The sequence below is a fragment of the Dromiciops gliroides genome, chromosome 5 (genome assembly GCF_019393635.1).
Source record: "Dromiciops gliroides isolate mDroGli1 chromosome 5, mDroGli1.pri, whole genome shotgun sequence".
NCBI lineage: Eukaryota > Metazoa > Chordata > Mammalia > Microbiotheria > Microbiotheriidae > Dromiciops > Dromiciops gliroides.
This window is the reverse complement of record NC_057865.1, coordinates 137127255-137142273: the sequence shown is the minus strand read 5'-3', so window position 1 is coordinate 137142273 and position 15019 is coordinate 137127255. Positions and strand designations below refer to the sequence as shown.

At 35.3% G+C, this 15019-nt stretch overlaps 1 protein-coding gene across 1 annotated transcript in view; it reads right to left on the bottom strand.

Moving 5' to 3' along the window:
• Positions 1-15019, bottom strand: part of BMT2 (base methyltransferase of 25S rRNA 2 homolog) — a 63497-nt gene that overhangs the window by 31092 nt on the left and 17386 nt on the right. Inside the window, exons 2-3 of the mRNA XM_043968567.1 lie at positions 14675-14816; positions 6519-6689 (exon numbers count right to left, since the gene is read on the bottom strand). Coding sequence (XP_043824502.1) covers positions 6519-6689; positions 14675-14816 — 313 coding nt within the window. The remainder of the gene's footprint in view (positions 1-6518; positions 6690-14674; positions 14817-15019) is intronic.

Below are 15019 nucleotides of genomic sequence, written 5' to 3'. Positions count from 1 at the left end.
ATTGCACTCTTATTTTTGTATTACTATTTTGTAGTCAGGTAAGAAAAGGATGATTTCATCCATGCAGGTTAAACAGGTAGAGATATTTTTAAGGAGTGTTTAAATGGTTGCAAATGGAATAGTCTAAAACATGTACTATATTAAAATGCCTCTGATTTTAAAAAGTTCAGAGCTCAGCATCCCCTCCCACTGACCCACAATGATTATATTCCTTATGACTGATACCCCAGTTTAAGAAAAATGGTGAACTAGTATACTATGAATTTCATATAACCTACAAAATAATTTTGGGCAGCCAAAGAAAGTCTATATTTTGATTCAACTAACTGATCTCAAGCAGATGAAAGAAACTCAATTAGACTTATAACTCTAATTGGCCATTGTGAGCACCTAATTATATGCTATCTTCTGTTACTAAGTGCTAGACACATAGTAGGCACTTAAGGAATATGTTGTACTAAATGTACCATGCTGATAATTCCTAAGTATTTGTTACTGTAGTAATACTTTATATAGCAGACTTTCCTGAACTCTCCACAAAACCCCTCCAAATACCTTCAAATAACGCCATAGGACAATTGTTGGAGCAGCAGAACCCAAAAAAGGTTAGGGTGAAATAATTTTCCAGCCAAAGACAGCTTACAGGGTCAGCAGGAAAGGTCTGTTGTATCAGGGTGAGAATGGAGCCTGCTGACCGGACCTATCCCCAGCCCCAGCGAGCCTTGGGAAGCTCTGACTTAACTGTGGCAGTAGCTGCTTCTGGAACTCAGCCACAATTGAGTCTTGGACACAAAATAATGTAAGAATCTGTTTTGTTTGACTATACATATTAGTTGGAAAGGCTTTATAGTTCTCTGAGTGGGGAGAGAAAATGTTAACTGAAAAAGATAAAATTTATTTTTTAAAAAAGAGAGACATACATTTTTGGATAAGGCCACTGTGTGGATCCATTTTGCTTGACCATGCTATTTGTATTGTTTTTTGTTTTTGGTGAGGCAATTGGGGTTAAGTGACTTGCCCAGGGTCACACAGCTGCTAAGTGTCAACCATCTGAGGCCGGATTTGAACTCAGGTACTCCTGAATCCAGGGTTAATGCTCTATCCACTGTGCCACCTAGCTGCCCCCGACCATGCTATTTGTTCTGGACTTTTTTACTTATGCATTAGGAGGATGCAAAAAAAGAAGGCCACAAAAAGATTTTTTTTTTTAAATACACAGAAGAGAAGAATTTGAGACTGTAAGGGGCTAAAATTCTAGCTAGTCTGTCTAAAATATCTAATGAGTTGTCGCCAATAAATTATAAGCTTTAGCAAGAGTTAGGCTTTCAAGCATTTATTAAGGAGAATAAGAATTTGGTGAAGAAGACCTAGATTCATCTATCAAAGGGAGAGTGCATCTTTAGGTCCACTCTCCACCAGAGTCCTCACAAAAGAGACAGAGAGTGCCAGCCTCACCCCTTCTTCCTCCCACAAGCAAACATCACTTCCTGATGCCAAAGAAAAGCCTCATGTCTTGTCCATAGGCACCTTCTCCTCATGGTGGAGCTTTCCTACAGTAAGTCTCCAGCAGGTAGTGTCATTCCAATCATTACAAGACCAAGTAAATAACATGAAATTTCATATATAATTTTTAAAAAGTGGTATAAAATGGAGATATATGGTTTCATATATTCTTTTTCTGTTACACTGTGTATATGAAAAAGCTCTTTGGTGTTGTTTACATTCAAAAGCAATGTTGCTTAAAGGAATGAAGAGTGACCTAAACAGCTGAAGGAATATTCAGTGTTCATAATTTGGCTATGTCAAGATAATAAAAGTCACTGCACTGCCCAAGTTTATCTACAGATTTAATACTACATCAACCTACCAAAGGGTTTCGTAAAACAACCAAATTTTACTAGAGGGGAAAATGAACCCAAAAAAGTATGAAGAAAGGGAGAATAGCACTTTTGAGCTTCAAATTATGTTATAAGGTAGCAATTACCTCAAATACTTTTAAAATACTTGTTAAAATATGGCAAAGTACAACAAAATACTTGTTAAAAATAGGAAACTAGATCAATGAAAGACTAGATAAGGAAGTCAGTAATAAAAGAACTCAATCACCTAGTATTTAATAAAACCAGAAACTATAAATCACCCAGAAAAGACCTCCTTAATTGACAACTGCTGAGAAAACTGAAAAGTGGCTTGGAAAAACTTAGCTATCTATGAGATGGGATTTACCTCATAGAAGAAAACTATTCTGATGAAAAAGAAAAAGGGGAATGATCTCAAAAGACAAACATGAATATATGGTGAACTCATTGATCTATTAATATTGCTACAAAGGAAAGTCATAGAGAATGAAAATAAAAACATGGATCTGCTTTGAAGAAAACATGCATGGAACAATAAACCTGGGAATGTGAGAAAATGGGTAGTTGTCTCCTCTCAATGAGGATATAACAGTCAAACATACTCCTCTTGACCTGTTTGTAGAACAAAGGTCTCAGATCCCTTCCTCCCCCTCAGGCTAACAAAATCACATGGTTCAAGGAGCTCTGTTCTCAATAAGGTCGACTCTGGAGTTGTGTCCATATAAGGAAGAATAAGGGCCACTCCTGAGTTATGCCCATATGAGGAAAAGGGATGGGAATACTGCGTTCAGATTAGCTAGTTTTTGCATGTAGATTGTAACCCTTAAGTAATTAGACCAACGATGAAAAAGGGGAGGGTCCATTTGCCTTAGGAACTAGGGTATAAAACAGGGCCTGCAAACCCCCTTTCTTTGCACCCACTAGCTGTACACTAGGGTGCCTCCTCACGAGAAAGAAATAAAAGAACCTTTGTCACATCGCTGCAGAGTTCCCGAGAAATATTGAGAAGAGGATTGATATTCCCTCCCAGGGAATGAGTTAAAAGGCAGGAAATGATATTGACAAAAGGGGTTTTAAAATCTATATTGAGAAAAAGAGGAGGATAAAATAAAGGACAGATCAACTAGCTCAGGGTTGATAAGATGATAAAATAAGCCAGAAAAGTAGAAGTATTCAAGTCTTACTTTTCTTGGCAAAAGAGAATGATCCTTGAATGAGAAAATAGTAGAGAATAGAGCTGGCTAATAATCAAGTTGATACCCAAGACATAAGTTCATTGTTTTAAAGCTAAAAGAAACCTTAGAGACCAGCTAGTCCAACTCAATCATTTTGTAGATTAGCAAACAAAGTTCTGAAATTAATTTGCCCACGATCACAAAGGAAGTAAAAATGTCCATATCTCGATTTAAATCCAGGTCCTCTGAGTCTAAATCCAAAGATCTTCACCTAGTCACAGGGATATAACAAAACAGCATCTAGCTCTTGATGAATTTAAGTCACCAGGTTCACATGAACTATAATTCAGAGTGCATATAAGAACTGGCAATGTGACTGTTTCTACCTGTACTTGACAAACCACAGGGTATATATACACTGTGTTCAGCACTGAGTATCACATTTTAGGAAGTTAGTAAACAAGAATTTATTAAGTACCTACTATGGGCCAGGCACTAGGAACACACATACTAACATGCAACACAGATATTGGCATGTTTGAGGAAGAGCAAGTAGGTCAGCATAACAATCATGGATTGTTTGAAGGGGAGTATACCCATGGTTAGGGGATATAACCTGAATGAAGATCCAACATGGAGACTGTGGGGTAGTGAGACAAGTAGGATAATCAGGAGAAGTGTCATAAAAAAACTAAAGAAGAAAGTGTATTGAGGAGATAGCGATCAATAGTAGCTTAGACTGCAGAGAGATCAAGAAGAAAGAAGACTATTAAAGCAGAGAACAGCTAAAAGAGGGTGATCAAGATGGTCAATCATGAGATAATGTCACATAAGAATTAAATGAAAGAAGTGGAGACATTTTAGCCTACAAAAGACTTTTTATGGATGATAATGGGATTCAAGGGATTGAAGGGATATAATAAGGAAAACGAATAGGACATTCTGGCTAGCCACAGAAGGCAGAACAAAAAACAATGGGGCAGAGGTTGTAAAAAGGCTTCATTCAGGTTGGACCAGGGAGTTACTTAAGCCTCTTCCAACTCATACTTGTAATTCAGTGAAATCTTCCCTGATCATAAATGGCTAACTTTACCCTTCCTTTAAGCCTCCTAAGACTCTATAATGCCTCTATTATGGCACCACTTCTGGCCTTGCATCAAAGTTATGTCTGCACATGTCATCTCCTCTACTGAACTCTAGGTTCCCTGAGAGAAGTGACTAATTTATTTCACATAATATGAATTAATATTTTAATTGAAAAAACAGCTGAAAAATTCACAAAACACATAAAAAGCAAGGATGATCCCTTGTTTCTAATCTGATTTTACTCTATTCTTTAGTCTACACTACTAAATCAAAGGCTTTTAGATACTGCAAAGGATAAAAAAAATTATGCATTTTTATTAAATGCCTGTTATTTGCAGGCCACCATGCTTGGTACTATAGAGCAGACCAAAAAAAGCATAACATCTTTTCCCTTTCCTGGAAGAGCTACCTGGGGAAGTCAAGATAGACACACATATAAAAAGATATAAAGCAAGGATAGAAATATCAATTAAGTGTTCAATATGCCAAACATCAGACAGGAAATTCAGAGAATCATAGATTTAGAAGTGTAAGAACGCTTAGGTCATCTAAGCTAAACAGACTAAAATTTTACAGATAAGGAAACATTGAAGCCTCAGAAGAGAAATTGCCTTACACAGATATTAAGTGTCAAGAGGCAGGATATAAAACCAGGTCCATGTTACTAAATCTAGCACTCTATTATGCAATTCTGCCTCTAAATAAATGAGACATTAATTAAAATTATACAAATGAAATTCTAAGAGTTGAGAAGCTACAGTAATTGTGAGTTAGGGTGTTAAAGAGGTCAGCCATATTGAGACAGATCTTGAACGATAACTATGACTTCAAGAGAAGTGTATGAGGGAGTGACAATGGAAGCATTATAGATGTAGAAATGATATGAATAAAACAAAGGAGGTAAAAACTATAGGTTTGTGTGGAGGATTCTCTATTTGGAACAAAGAATATGTGGAGGGGAATAGCAAGAGGAAAGGTTCAAGTGGCAGATCATGATTATACATTTAGTAGGGAGCTATTGAAGTTTTTATTAGCAAGAAACTAAAGTGGTCAAAATACTGTTTTTCGAAGTGTTTTGAAGATTTATCTGGCAATTGTGATAGAATGAAGGGTGAAACTGAAAAGGAGAGACTGATTAAAACACTAATAAAATTGTTCTTCTAGATAATTTGAGTTAATAAGGGCTTATGCTAGGGTGTTAGCTGTGAGAAACATTATGAAAGCAACAGTATTTGGGTACTGGATTTATCTTTTATGTAGATTAGGATTTTTTACATGTAATTTTGTCATGATTTGGCTATGCTAAATATTCAAAATTGTACATAAAGTTACATAAAGTTCATTTAAAATATTTTTAAGTCATTGATGATCAAAAAGATAGAAGGGGAAGGCTTCTGGACTGCTTGATTTTTAACCTGACTTATTTAATCCTCTTACATGATTTCCTTAACTGAGATCTAAAAACAGAATAAATTGAATCATAATCAGCTTTCCTCATATTCTTTCTTAGTATTTAGGCTGTATTATCTGGAAGATCACATTTCATTTATAATCTTAAATCTAAAAATACTTTATAACAAAGTAGATTTTTGTATGACTCAGAATGGATAGTAAACTCATTCTATGTATATAGGAAGTGCCCCTACAGTCATGGAATATGAATTCTCAAACATTCTACATGATGCCTTACACTGATAAATATTTCTTTTTCACTGGATATGGACAGATTAAATGCTCCTAATTCCCTCATGCAGTTATGACATTATTTCCTACCTCTCCTTCCACTACCACCATAGTACATACCCTTTGTTAAAACAGAGAGAAGCAAATGCTGAAGACATAATCAACAACTAAATGAAACAATTTCTGAAATGTAGTGAAAAGGACTGAGACAGTCAAGGATCCCTAGGAGGAAAGTGAGCTGTCTTGGAGTTAGATAAGTTAGTTTCAAATCCAGGCTCAAGTCATTTTCTGTATGACTTCGAGCAAATTCCTTAAGTTCTCTGGGCTTTGGTTTCCTCAACTACAAAAATAAGAGCTGGGCTAGATAACTCCTACAATTCCTTTGGGTTCTAAATCCGTGATTCTATGAACAATACAGAACATTAAAATCTTGTAACTTAGCCTTTGGGTTTTAATATGAATTATCAGTAAATGGGAATTTACTGTATTGCTAGAAGTAAAGATGCATATTACATTCAGGTTAAATTGAGTTAGGGTAGATTTGACTAGCTTTAATCTCACATTCTGAAAGTGAAATCAAAATGTTCATCAAAGCATTAAGTGAATATACAACTTCATAATTGATTTCAAACAAAAATTATTCCATTGCTTTATCATATATATATGCACTGTCATAACACATTTTAATAAAACAAAAAAAAAGCAGAAAACTTACTCAGTTATATATTCAGGGTTTGTAAAGCTGAAGTTGGTTAAATGATCTTCAAACTTAGATGAATCGTTAACACTTAAGGCTGGTGCGTTCTTAGCAGCAAGTACAGCTCGTTTTTCATCTTTTTCAAGGGCTTTCCTTTTTCCACCATTTTGGAAATATTCTCTGCATACACTAAAGGTAAAATAAAGTTATATACAATAGTATATAAATATAAGAAAAAGAAAATTATGGTAAAAGTATAAATTTAATGAACTTTAAAGATTAAAGAATGACAAATGGATATTATAATTAAACCAAAAATTTATTGAGCGTACTCTAAGAAAGTTCAAATTGGTTATAGAATATTCTATCAAAAAAGAATGAAGGGTTTGGGGGCAGCTAGGTGGAGCAGTGGATAAAGCACCGGCCATGGAGTCAGGAGTACCTGAGTTCAAATCTGGCCTCAGACACTTAACACTTACTAGCTGTGTGACCCTGGGCAAGTCACTTAACCCCAACTGCTTCACATAAATAAATAAATAAATAAATAAAACAGTGATGATAAAAGCAAAACCTTTATTATTTGGTACCAAATAAAAACTATGAGGACATTTATATATTTTTCTGGACTTTCTTAAGCAGAAATTAGATTCTTTGTGGGGAGATATGGGTTACATCATTCACTATTATCTATAAAATCATAATTTTTTAGTAAAATTTAAATAATTTCTATTATTTGTCAAAGAAGGATAATTTAAGAAATATGAATTTTAATGAAAAGATATCAAAAGGAAAACCTTTATTACAAGTCTACCAAAAGGGAAACTACAATAAAATGTAATGTCAAACTATCACTTGTAACCAAATACGAATACATCCTTGCTAATATAACAAGATATAACTATGTAAGGCAGCACAAAGTGTTTTGGAAAGACAAATAGTTGAATTTAGCCGTTTCTATAACTTATATACTTCAACATAATCTGATTTTCTATCACACTGAAAATACTCCCAAGTTAATGATTTCATAAAATGCAATGATTCAACCCACGAGTAACTACAAAAGAATGTTGTTTTGATGAATAGTCCTTGAAGGATGGGTCAGACAAAAAAAGGTAATGACATTATAGGACATAAGTCAGAATTTGGTTATTGTTTTGGCCAAAACTCAGCATGACTTTATGAATACCTCATATTACAGATTATATATAAGTACATTATAAAATTCAAATGATAGTTCCTTATTATTATGCTCATTAATATAAGCAGCTATAAGTATATAAATATGGATGCAAAATATAATTCACAGTATGAATTGTAAACAGACTGCTGGAACCAAGTAAATGAGACAAAAACCAATTCATCATATCTCAAAAGTATTACATATAGTAGCAATAAACTGATTCTAAATTATTTTGATCTTTATTATCTAAAAATAGCCAAAAGCATATCACATAGAAAGTTCAAATTAGTCATCACTATAGCATTTTCCCTACACATTTCCAATGTGCTTGAGATTAGGAATCCAGCTAAATTAATGTAAAATTCATCTAAACTTATGGAACACATTATTAAGAGGACAATTTGCAAGACTATACCAAGGGAAGCAAAGATGACTAAATGGGAATATGACTGATCATGACAGACCACCCAAATTTCCTCTTTTGATATAATAACTATAACTAGCAATCCAAGGGAATATAATTCACAATATAAATTGTAAAAATTCTATAATTAGATGCTGAATACTAAGTTTTCAGCAAAACATTTAACAGTATCCCATGTTATGCTTGGATATAAAATAGAATGAAATGAGTTAGATCAGTAGCCTCCAAAGTAGAAGCCAAAAGACTAATTCCAAGGAAAAGACAGGTTGTATCGTACCCGCCATTATATAGCCAATCATGGAATTTGTTTCCAACATAACTACACATACTCTTTTATCCCTTAATACTTACCTGAAACATTACCAACCTATCAATAATTCCTTCCCCATTTCACACCCCCCCCCTTTCTGTGCAAAGCATCTATTTCCCTAGCTTCCATCCCCTTAGACTCTGGGCTGAGTTTGGTGGCAACTGCCAATGAGGAAGAAGAGCTCGCGCCCCCCCCCTCCCCGCCCCCCTTTCATTTTGCCAGAATAAGTGACACAGGATGAGCAGGCATGGATGGGGTGTGATCTGAATCATAAGTATAACCATGTTATCTTCCCCCTCACCTCACCTCAAACCTACCCCATCTTCCAAACTTCCCTATTACTGCGAATGTTATCACAATCCTACTAGTCACCCAGGTTCTCATAACTTCATTGTTAACTGATGACAATTTCCCTCGACCACATCCATATTATCCTTATCACCAAATCTTGTGGTTTTACCTCCACATCTCCCACATCTGTTCCCTTCTCTCCACTCAAAACCATCATCATAGTTCAGAATCTTAGTATCTCTCACCTGGACTATTGCAACTGCCTTCTAACTGGTCTCTCTGCTTCAACCTTCTCCCTTTCTCCCTCCTCCAATCCATTCCTCCTATAGCTGCCAATTTCTTAAAGGATAGGTCAGACCGTGTCACTTGCCATACAAAAATCTTAGATGGCTCTTTATCCCCTCCAGAATCGCATCCTTTAATTTCTATTTTTGTTATAACATATATCAAAAGTCAAATCAACAAGCGTTTATTAAGTGCTTATTATGTGGTAGATACTGTGTTAATCACTGAGAATACAGATATATGGGCCTAAAGAGGAATGATGACATAATTAGCCAGGGCGTTTTCCTTAGCATTGAAGTTTGAGGAAGAGCAAATCAATCAGAAGAAAGGGTCACAGGGGCAGAGTAAACTTGCAGGGTGAGAATAAGCAGGAGCAAAGTGAGAAGGCTGCTGTGACATGTTGGAAAAGGTCCACAGAGTCATTAACAAAACCAGAAGAGGAATGAAAACCTTCATTTATGTATGTAAGTACAAAAATACATGTATATAATTTTAAATATGTAAATATACATATACTGGGATATGTGTTAAAATTCTGGTTACTAAAAGAGGCAGCTGGTGTTGCAGTACACAGAGCACTGGGACTGGAGTCAGGAAAACCTGAGTTCAAATCTGTCTGAAGACACTTTCTGGCAGTATGACCCTGGGCAAATCAATTAACTACTGTATGCCTGTTTCCTCAAATGTAAGATGAGGCTAATAATTAGTACCTACCTCCCAGGGTGGTTGGGATAATCAAATGAGATAGTAACTGGCAAGTGCATAGCCCAGGGCCTGGTACATAGTAAGTACTGTATAATTTTTTTTTTAAGGAGTACCCAAAAAGTTTCAAGTTCACTAGGCTAGATGAAAGTAGATCTAGAGAGGTGGAGCTGACTGAAACAATGACCCAAAAAAGTCATTAACAGATTCACTTCAACTTGAAGGGAGGCCTCAGGGGGATTGTCCCAAGGGTCTGTCCTTGTTCTTTTCAACATTTTTATTAATGACTTAGATGTAGTCATAGACAGTATCTTCCAAAATCTGCAGATGACACGAAGTAAGGATGATAGGGTCAGATAGCCAGATAATAGGGTTACCATCCAAAAAGTCTCTAATAAGATGAAGTTAAAAACATAAATGTTAAGTTCTATACTTGAATTTCAAAAAAATTCAAAATTCAAAAAATTGTTTTTCCTTTTCTTGCCCAAAAAGCTCATAGCTAAATCCCAAATCAATCCACTTCAGGGTGAAAGTTAACTCCAACTACTATAGGTCTGCACTACAACTTCTTTTCTTGTAACATTCCTAGCAAGAGAAGAGGAAGTATAGATAATTAATTCACCTTCCCTATTTCCATTAATATCTTGGCTCACAACAGCCTCGATGTAAAACACCAGCTTCCTAACAATGAGAGTTAACTCAAAGTGACAAGTGTTTTTTTGGGAGGCCATTTCCCCCTCTTCAAACGACAAAAGACAACTGCTTACTGGAGATATTGCAGAAGGAGTCTTATTAAGCTATGAGTTGAATGAGATTGGCTGTTGAAGTACCTTACACCTCTTAGATTCTGTGCACTAAAATTCCAAGCCTAAATTATGCCCATTTCTTGTTTCTTAATAGGTATTCTCAATTCAACTTTTCCTGGTATCTATATGTGTTTGTTCTATTCAATGAGAGTTGGACTTCAACTCTGAGTTGAAACAGTGTAACTTTTAAGATTTCAAGGGGGGGGCAGCTAGGTGGTGCAGTGGATAAAGCACCATCCCTGGATTCAGGAGTACCTGAGTTCAAATCCAACCTCACACACTTGACACTTACTAGCTGTGTGACCCTGGGCAAGTCACTTAACCCCCACTGCCCCGGTAAAAAAAAAAAAAAGACTTCAAGTAGGGAAAGGGAGGAACTTCAACGACATTGGGAGACCAAAAACAGAGTTCAACTGATTTGATGTTCCTTTCCAAAACTGTCTTTGGCATCTAGTTTCATCCACACCTAATCTGTAAAAGAGTTACCTGATGCTATATAAGATCATAACTTTAATTTAAGAAGCTAGGTAACTAGAAGAGAGCCCAACTCTTTCTATTTGTTAAATATACAAAACTACATTGTATTTTATCAAATAGTATTATACCACATAAGAGAAAAAAAACACCCCACTAAGCCAGTCTTGTGGAAGTCTCTACCATAATATCCTTTAAATTGGCAAATATAAGAATGAATCGAATTAATTATGACATCACTAATTCCTCCACTGAATTGATAGTTTATACTAATATAAGTTATGGCTGTAAAACTATGTTAAACATCTCAGTAAATGGAGATTTTTATCTTAAATTTTAGGACTGCCAATAAGAAGAATCACTCCCAAAAATCTTGTTTTCTAATTTTAATAAGTATAAAAGTATACTTATAAAAAGCAAACTGTAAAGGATCATCATTAATTTTTTGATACTATGTCATCTTATGATATATTTTTATAATGTTCACAAGCAAACCTTTAAACAGAGAATGGGCAGGAGATTTTAATTTGTAGACAAATCTATTATCTTCCAAATTGCTATTGTCAAATAATCGGTTCCCAAGGTGAATCTCTATGTTGTAGCTCATAAAATGGGGCTATGATGATTTTATTATTATGTAACCACTAAATCAGTCAATTATCAGCATGTGGAAAATATATTATCATTTACCAAGACCACAAAAACAAAATAAAACAAACAAAAAAACCCTAAGGACATCCAAGTCCTACCTCGGTCTATTACTAATCCTGGGCAAGTCATTTAAACTTCAGCAGCCCAGGCAACTCTAAATTGAGAACAGTTAATCTGCAGAAATGTCAGTTTCAAATACTTATGAAATCAAGTCTTCTATGTCTGTCTTAAGAAAGGTTTTTGGGAGACAAAGGAATGTGTCTTATTCATTTTTCTGTACTGTCCTCAAATCCTAGTACAATGCCATCAACACAGTAAGTACTCAACATCTTAAACGAGCTTCATCTTCTAGAATTGGTTATACTCTTTTACTTGGGGGCGTCTTCCTTTTCTGCCCAAGCTGAAATTACAGCAGGTAATTCACAGTCCTAACTACCAAGATTGATCAGCACAGAAACTTTAACTGGTACTGTTTTTCTGACTTGGGTCAGTTCACCCCTCCTTGGGAAGCCTGGTGGCCCTCAGCCTAACTCCAGATCCCGGCCTAATATTCAACAGCATCAGAGATCAGCGGAATTCTCCAGTAATCATCTTTAGAAGAGGCATTTTTTTTCTACTATACATCTGAGACAGGCTCTGAAATGGAGCTAACACATACAAGACTATGTAATACACTGAATTACACATGTAATACATTAATACATATGGGGTTAATATAATGTTGAATACACTGTAGTACAAATGAAGTTAATACCTAGAAAACTAACATAATGAAACAATAATCCAAAAAAATAATGAAACCAGTAAGTTAAAACTGGAACAATCTATTTCTTCTCATCAGAAAATCAACACTTAGTAGTGCAATATCAAAACACTGATGTTTACTCAACATTGAAAGTCCCATAAAGATTTAATAAGGATAACTAGAAAGTAGCTATTGTTATGACCTCATTAAATTTTATTTTGACCTTCCAATGTCAATGCTGTTCCAGAGTATCATCAGGTGTAAAGAATTTCCCAGAAACTAGTGTTAACAAAACAGTTAACATTATTTTCTTTTCCTAAGTTGATGCCAGGGCAGCTAGATAGAACAATGGATAAAATTCTGGGTCTGAAGTCAGGAAGACTCATCTTGCTGAATTCAAATATAGTCTCAGACACTAGCTGCGTGACCCTGGGTAAGTCACTTAACCCGGTTTGTCTCAGTTCCTCACCTGTAAAAGGAGATGGAGAAAGAAATGGCAAACATCAACAGTCTGGAAACCCCAAAATGGGGTTATGAAAAGCTGGAAGCAACTGAAACAACTCAACAACAACAACAACAACAAAGTAGACACCAAGAATTTTGTCTTATACGTTTTATTTTAAATTTAAAGTAATGGATTTCTATAACTTCCCTCTGAAACTGTCCTACCAGTCTATTAATATATTTTACTACAACCTAACACTTTTTTTAGCAGACATCAAAATATTTGAAGGAAAAATGACCTCTTCCATAAAATATTTACATATCTATATCTTTTGACAAACTACACTGCTTCAAAAAAGAAGGCTGAAGTATGAGGCATGTACAAGTTTAAATTCAAATGAACACTCATGCAAACACTGTACATAATCTAAAAGCCAAAAATGATCTTCTTAAGCACTGATAGTTCTGAGTTGCTAACTGGACCACACTACCATTTTTTTGTTTTTGTTTTTTTTAAAAAAAGCATATTTAAGTGCATTTTATTTTACATTTAGTTTTAAAAACTCTTTCACATGCAAAAACCCTAGGATCGTATTCTCTTCAAAATCAAGTAAATACAGCTATATTTTCTTCTTCAGCCTGCCTAACATTTTGTTAAACCTATCAATTATTTTATTTGCTAAAAATATTCAGTCAAACAAAGAACCAAAAGATAATGAAGACCATCTAAATAGTGACTAGACTTTAATACCCTTAATAGAACAGATAAAACTTGGGTTTCTATAAAATCCTCTTCAAATATCCTCAACATACACAGCTACACATAGATTTTAAACTCTTTTCTTTTTCTTTTTTTGGTGAGGCAATTGGGGTTAAGTGACTTGCCCAGGGTCACACAGCTAGTAAGTTGTCAAGTGCCTGAGGCTGGATTTGAACTCAGGTCCTCCTAACTCCAGGGCTAGTGCTCTATCCACTGAGCCACCTAGTTGCCCCTACACATAGATTTTAAATATACAAGTTTAAACACCGAAGTTTAAACTTCAATGCAATTGAAGTTAAATAGTTAGAGAATATGGTAAACAAACGGGGCATTTCCTAATTTATGAACAAAACTTCTTAAAAGAAAAGGACCTCCGGAATTTTAATCTAAAACTGATTTAATAAATAAGAGAATGGTGTGGTAGAAAGAACACTAGATTGGAAAACTACATTCATGTCCTAGTTTACCAATTAACTGTGTGACCATGGGCAATTCAGGTCAATATAAATGAAATATTAAGAGTGTAATATAGGGGCAGCTAGGTGGCCCAGTGGATAGAGCACCGGCCCTGGAGTAAGGAGTACCCAAGTTCAAATCCAGCCTCAGACACTTAACATTTACTAGCTGTGTGACCCTGGGCAAGTCACTTAACCCCAATTGCCTCACTAAAAACAAAACAAAACAAAAAGAGTGTAATATAGGCAAGGCCCAATCCTAGGCCCTGCTTTCCCTGGGAGAAAGAAAAAAAAGATAGTCTCTGATCTCAAGGACACCCAACTTCTTCAAAGTCACTTAACCCTTCTGAGCCTCAAGCATCTTCATCTCTTGGGTACCACAGAGAGATCATCTTTAAGAATCTGTTTTAGTTCAGTCTGAGGTCTATGAAACATGGCCAGGGTCCTTTTCCAGTACAATGGATTCTACGTAATAAATTATAATCGAATGAAACTATAACTTTGAATTGCAAAAGCTAAAACACCAGAAAAAGGAAAAAGAATACTATACTTTAAATCTTAGTACTAAATATATTAAAATATTTAATATTTAAAAGGTATAGAAATGAAGGAGAAAATAAACTGTCTTAAAAGTTTAAACAAATTACCTGCAACACCATTCAATACGACCTTCCCCTTCACAAGTTTTTGCCCAATGATTATCTGCAAGATTTTTCATTGCAACAGCATATTCACAGAGCGTTTCTTCATCTTCACAGTGCTCTCGCCAGATCTTATCAAAATCTCCAACTAAAAAGAAAGAAAATAAATATATATTACATTTGTAATGATTATATTTTTTTGTTTTGTTTTGGCTGGGCAATTGGGGTTAAGTAACTTGCCCAGGGTCACACAGCCAGCAAGTGTCAAGTGTCTGAGGATGGATTTGAACTCAGGTCCTCCTGAATCCAGGGCCGGTGCTCTATCCACTGCACCACCTAGCTGCCCCTGTA